Below are 6,374 nucleotides of genomic sequence, written 5' to 3' on the forward strand. Positions count from 1 at the left end.
TTATCTGGCTGAACCCTTTGCAGATAGGCCCCTCTGTTGTTGTTATTTCAGAGATATGGTGAGTCTTGCTCGATATTGGCGGTGGAAGAAGGAGGTGGTCCGGTCGCCAGCCTTCAGCCACAGACTCCGAGATTTAATTCTCCTGTACTCTTCCTCCTTCCGGAAGGATCGAAATGTTGAACATTGAATTTTAACTTCTTTGTCGAGTAGCGTTGGAGTGATATCTATGCTTTCCATTTCAACTTGCAGAGCCTCTAAAGACTGAAAAATTTCTTTTCTTTGGCTGGTTGTATTTGGGGCAGGTTTCTTTATCCATTCCTTCAGGGCTTGCTTTGTGGCTTTGAGCTTTTGTTCCCACACATAACTAGAGGACCCTGTGACGGGTTTGGCCCATGCTGTTTTCACTGTGTCTATGAAACCATCCCTTTCTATCCAAAGAGGGCTGAATCGAAAGGGGATTGGACCAAGGTCTTCTTCATCTTCCAGAATGAGCTGGACTGGTTTATGATCTGAGGTCAGTTTGGGTAGGATTTTGGTGATAATTATCTTCTTGTTCATCATCAGAGCATCTTGGACTAGGAAACGATCCAGACGAGCGGAAATATGATCCTCACCCACTCTGTTGTTGGACCATGTGTAGAGCCCTTTGACTGGAGTGAAATCGAGAAGTTCCCACTGCTGTATGAGGTCTTCCACCATGGGAAGCATGGGGTCTCTGCTGTTAGTTCCTCCCCTTTTTTCTTTGGATTTTAAAACAATGTTTAGATCCCCAACAAGAATAATATTGCTAGGGGACTGCTGCTCAAGGAATTCAATAAGGGAGTTCCAACAGTCTCTCTTTTCAGAATACAGGACAGGTACATAAAGATTGAAAAGGGAGATGGTTAACTTACTTGTACAATGCGTTAGTTCCATGAAGATCCAGTGCTGGGTCTCATGGTATTTGTTCAGCTGGAAGAGATCTTCTATCCAAAGAGTTGCAAGCCCTTCGGATGAGCCTCTTGAGCTGACTGCTCTTCCTGTGCTTTTCTTCCATTTCTTCTTGCTGATGTCTAGGAGGGCTTTCCCCTCTATCTTAGTCTCTTGGAGCATTAGAATGTCTGAGGGTTCTATTTTGAGAAGATCCTTGACCGCTTCTGCTTTCGAGGGGTTACCCAGACCTCTGCAGTTCCAAGAGACGAGGCGCATTATTTACCAGTGGTGGGGTGGGTGCCTCCCTTAGGGGGCCTGTTCCTGGAGTTTCTCCCGATAGACATCTCTATTGTGGGCTGGCTTCCTTGGGTTTTGAGCCTTTCCGGCTCCTCTTCCCTTGTTTCTCTGCAAGATTTCCTGCCGACTTTTCTTGTGGGCTACTCATAGGTTTCCTCCTCTGAGGAGTCAGAGCTATCAACTGGTTTTTTCCTTGCTACATCTGCATATGAGGGATTGGAAGGGCTTCCTTGGGAGGCTTCCAGATGAGCCATTTCTTCATCTTCTTTGTTAGTGATAGGAGGAATAGTCTGATCCAAATTTTCTAGGGCTATTGTGGCTGACTTTCTCTGACTGTTTTCTTTGCCGTTTAAGTTCTTTTCTTGGGTGTGGTTGGAGCTGCTTGGTGTCTCTTTCGGAGTGCCTTTCCTGTTGCCTTTTTTATGATTGGTGGTTTTTTGTATTTGAGTCCATTACTCGCCATTCTCTTTGTCTCGTTGTTCTTCCGCCTTTTTCTTGCAATGTTTGGCAAAGTGGCCGTAGCCATGGCAGTGTCTGCATTTAAATGGGAGTTGTTCATAATCCAACTCTTGGACATGTGTCCATCTTGCGACTGTAAGATTTATGGCTTCCGGCAAACCCTCCTCCAGGTCAACTTCGACACAGATGCGTGCACATGAATATTGATCTTTTCTTATGGCCTGATCTATGTATTTTCCTAAGTCGTTGCCGATGATTTGAAGAGACTTCTGATTCCAGCAGTGGAGGGGGAGATGGGGAAGTGCACCCACACTGGTACAGCAGATGGGACATCCTGGGCTGGGTCGAAATCTGGGGACCATTTGTTAAGATATAGACCTTGGGGGCCCATAAAATAAGGTCCGTTTATGAAGATTAAGCTTCTATCCTCTGCACTTTCAAAGACGAAGACGAAAAATCCTTTGCCTATGAAGTAGTTTTTTATTCCTTCTTTGATTAACGGCTTCCAATTCCTTTGTGTCCAGTCCTCTACCAACTTGGGAGAGGGCCAGAGGCCTGTGAAATGGCCTATGAGACCTCTCTCAGCAATATTCAGAGCTGCTTTGCAGGTTTCTTCTTCAGGAACGGCTACTGTGGGGATGGATTCCATCTTCTTGATGAACTTCTGCTGATAGGCTGAGGGCGGTCGCTTGCAACTCGAGGCGATCATTGCTTTGAATGCGATCACCTCCGGGGAAGGGGGCAGGGGAGGGTCCAATGGATCCGGGCCCCCAGAGGGCGGCATGGCTGGGCGGCTGGTCGCAGCAGCACTGGAGCCTGATCAAACGCTGGCACAGGCGCTCAGTAGGGAGATCGCTTTGCACAGCAAGAGAATGCTGCCGAGAGGTGGAAGCAGCCCAGATCAAGGGAATCGAGAGCAGGCGGCCCAGTTGCAAGAGGCTTCCAGGTGAGGAGGCCGCAGAAGGCAACACAGGGGAGCTGATCAGGCTGGCTAGGTCGAGCCAGCGCTCAGAAAAAAATAAACCGACATGATTATTAATATTATAAACCCAAGAGTTTAATATTATAGACTCAATCAATTAGTAAACCCAAGGGATAAATATTATAAACATAAAGGATCAACAAACCCAAGGAATCGATATTAAAAACACATAGGATTAATAAACCATAGGAATTAACATTTTAAACCCAACGGATTAGTAAACCCATGGGATAAATATTATAAACGTAAGGGATCAACAAACCCAAGGGATCAATATTAAAAACCCAATGGATTAATAGACCCTAAGAATTATTATTTTAAACTCAAGGGATTAATAAACCCAAGGGATTATTAATATTATAAACCCAAGGGATTAAATTATAAACCCAAGGGTTTAATATTATAAACCCAAGAAATTAGTAAACACAAGGGATAAATATTATAAACCTAAGGGATAAATATTATAAACCCAAGGGATCAATATTAAAACCCAAGGGATTATAAACCCTAGGAATTAATATTTTAAACTCATGGAATTAATAAACCCAAGAGATTATTAATATTATAAACCCAAGGGATTAAATTATAAATCAAAGGAATTATTAATATTATAAACTCAAGGGACTAATAAATCTAAGTGTTTAATATTATAAACCCAAGGAATTAGTAAACCCAAGGGATAAATATTATAAACCTAAGGGATCAACAAACCCAAGGGATCAATATTAAAAACACAAGGGATTAATAAAGCCTAGGATTTTAAGGAGATTTATGCAAAACTAACTCATGGATCACCGGTAGACAATTACCATTTTGCAAAGAAGATTGTTGTACCAGCTTGGCAAACTTTGTATCCCCACTAGTGAAAGAATACATGTAATCAGAGAGGCAAATACCTCTCGTGTCGGGTCATTTCAGTGTAGGGAAAACTTTGTGTCATTTGCAGAGGTTATGTTATTGGTCTCACAAGAAAAACATTGGAACAAGATATGTAAAGGGATGTGTGTTGTGTTCATTTTACAAGCCCACCTATAGAAAATTGGGGCTCTACACACCACTCCCTGTTCCGAGTCGTCCATGGGAAAGTGTGTCAATGGATTTTGTTGGCAATTTGCCTTTTTCTAGGAGAGGCCATGACTATTTGTATGTCGCTGTGGATCAATTTAGTAAAATATGTGTCTTAATGCCTTGTAAAAAGCAGATCATTACAGTGTAGACTTCCCATCTCTTCTTCCAATTTGTATGGGTCCACTTTGGGTTGCCCACATCCATTGTGTTTGATCGGGACTCTTGTTTCGTTGGGGAGTTGAGGATGAGTTTGTGCAGAATGATGGACACCAAGCTGAAGAGGCGTACGACATTTCATCTGCAGACTGACAGATAAATAAAGGTTATTAACCACACAATGATACATTTACTCTGGGGGTATTGTGGCAAGCATCCCAAGTTATAGGACAAGCAACTTCCTTATGTAAAACATCCATACAATAGGGTTGTGCATTCATCCATTCAAAGCTCACCATTCGAGACATGCTTTGGATATTTTCTAAAGGATCCCTTAGACATGGTGTTTGGGAGAGATGAAGATTCAAGTGAGAAAAATGTCAGGGATAGGGCACGAAAGTTCATTCAACGGATTCATATGATCTACTAAGTAGTGAAAGAGAAATTGGAGAAAAGTCAAGATCAATAAAAGGATCGACATGACAAGCACCAGGTTGATCACCAATTTCAGGTTGGAGACAAGGTGTGGCTCGACATCAACAAATATAGAATGAAGGGGGAAGGAAAGAAGTTAAGACCAATCCGATATGGTCCTTTCACATTATTAGAGAAGATTGGAAACAATGATTTTCGCCTCGATTTGCTAGCATACATGCAGATGTTCTCAGTGGTGAATGTTGAAAACTTGAATATTTATGAGCCTCCTTTGATCATGGACACCGAAGAGGTTGGACAGGTTCCTACAGTGGACGATTTTGTAGTGCCCCGCTTTAGTTAACTGACAGTGATATGACATTAAAATTTATTTAACCATAAGGCCCACACCTTATTCTTTGAGGACCTCAGGTTGAGGATCCGGGCACATGACTCTATTATTAGTGGTTGTGATGTTTATATATGTTCTCCATTGATATTATGATGATGATAGCATTAATGGTTATGTATGTTCTCTAGTGATATTATGATGATTTTAGCATTAATGGTTATGCATGTTCTCTAATTGATACTATGATGATTGTAGCATTAATGGTTATGTATGTTCTCTATTGATATTATGATGATGATAACAGTAAAGGATATGTATGCTCTCTATTGATATCATAATGATGGTAGCTTTGATGGATATGTATGTTTTATATTGATGTTACGATGATGATAGCCATGATGAATGGGTCCCCTATGTTGGCTACTTACATTAGTTCTGGTTCACAATGAATAATGATCTGAATGACTAGGTGATGTTGATGATGCTATTATGACAATGACTAACACTGAGAAACTTTGTTACTGATGATTATTGAGTATGACAGGAAACCACTGGAGGCACTCACATATGATGAGTTAACGACACCTGGTTTGATGGACATTAATATTTTGCCTTTGAAATTCTAATTCAATTTTGAAACCTGTTATATATGTATATATATATTCTGATGATATGTCAGTGGTTGCAGGCACAAATTAGTTTCTTGGCTGAATGACTCACATATGGGTGATGGGGTTGTACAATTGGATGGAATTGCATGGGAGGGGTGGGACAGTGTCCCTGATCTTAGCCGCTAGCACTCCCACCATGACTTGGGATGGAAAGGTCGAAACACCTTCGCCTTGAAGATCATGATGTCATGGGGGGAGGTCCCAAGTTTGGGTAGCTCACGAGGATTTTACTAGGGGGCGCACATCAAGTAATATTCCTTGATCCCCGACACCATTAGTATCACTATAGCAGGCAACATAAGAGATGATAGTGGTCTTTGTCATTGCACCTAGACTTTCCCCTCCTAGTCACTAAATGCTTGAAAGGAAAGTGGCATGGCACCCTTGGAGATTCAAGGGAAGTTCTTGAAGGGCATGACCAACTTGGCACCCTTGGCATCACAAATAAATTGTTAGGCGTGGCACCCTTGGAATTTCAAAGGAAGTTCTTGAAGGGCACGACCAACTTGGCATCCTTGGCATCATTAAAAGGAAACTAATAAATATAATCAATATATGAAAATCCTACAAATTCACATCAAGTGGTAAATGATTTTAGAACCAAGGTAATTAAATCAAGAATAAAATTTGGGGTAAGGGGAGAATAGGAAGAAATAAAATATTTTACCTTGAGAACTCTACCCTTCCCATGTTGGAAAATTTTACGTAGATAATGTACGTAAGTAACTTAATTAGGTAAAAGGGGGAAAGAGAGACATAGATGTAAGTATAAAGATTAATCCTAAAATAGTTAAACTTCATTAAGATAAGAGGATGGTGAATTAAAATAAGATTAATAAATTAAATTTTAGAGAAATTTAGAGAACCTCCATGTGGCAACAACCAACATAAGAATATCCATCTAAAAGGAAAATTGAGTTAAATTACGAAGTAGATAGGGAACCAAATCTGAGACTTATTAATTGACTTTAGTAATGAACACAAATTAAGGAGTATAAAAGGGGGATCAAGAGACAACTAGGAGAAGAAATAGGATGTCTTGTTGGGGTGAGGGAAAATATTA

At 40.9% G+C, this 6,374-nt stretch overlaps 1 protein-coding gene across 1 annotated transcript; it reads right to left on the reverse strand.

Moving 5' to 3' along the window:
- Positions 1–42: 42 nt before the first annotated feature.
- Positions 43–1,188, reverse strand: LOC149181323 (uncharacterized). Its single transcript, XM_089414150.1, has one exon. It carries the CDS (start codon positions 1,186–1,188, stop codon positions 43–45), a length of 1,146 nt encoding a protein of 381 aa, XP_089270276.1.
- Positions 1,189–6,374: the final 5,186 nt, after the last annotated feature.

This window comes from Pinus tabuliformis, chromosome 3_2 (assembly GCF_031772625.1).
Source record: "Pinus tabuliformis cultivar Carrire ecotype Pingquan chromosome 3_2, CPIR1, whole genome shotgun sequence".
NCBI lineage: Eukaryota > Viridiplantae > Streptophyta > Pinopsida > Pinales > Pinaceae > Pinus > Pinus tabuliformis.

Excerpts from the sequence above, each read along its gene's own strand:
- LOC149181323 (XM_089414150.1), bottom strand. The coding sequence starts at position 1,188 with ATGCGCCTCGTCTCTTGGAACTGCAGAGGTCTGGGTAACCCCTCGAAA.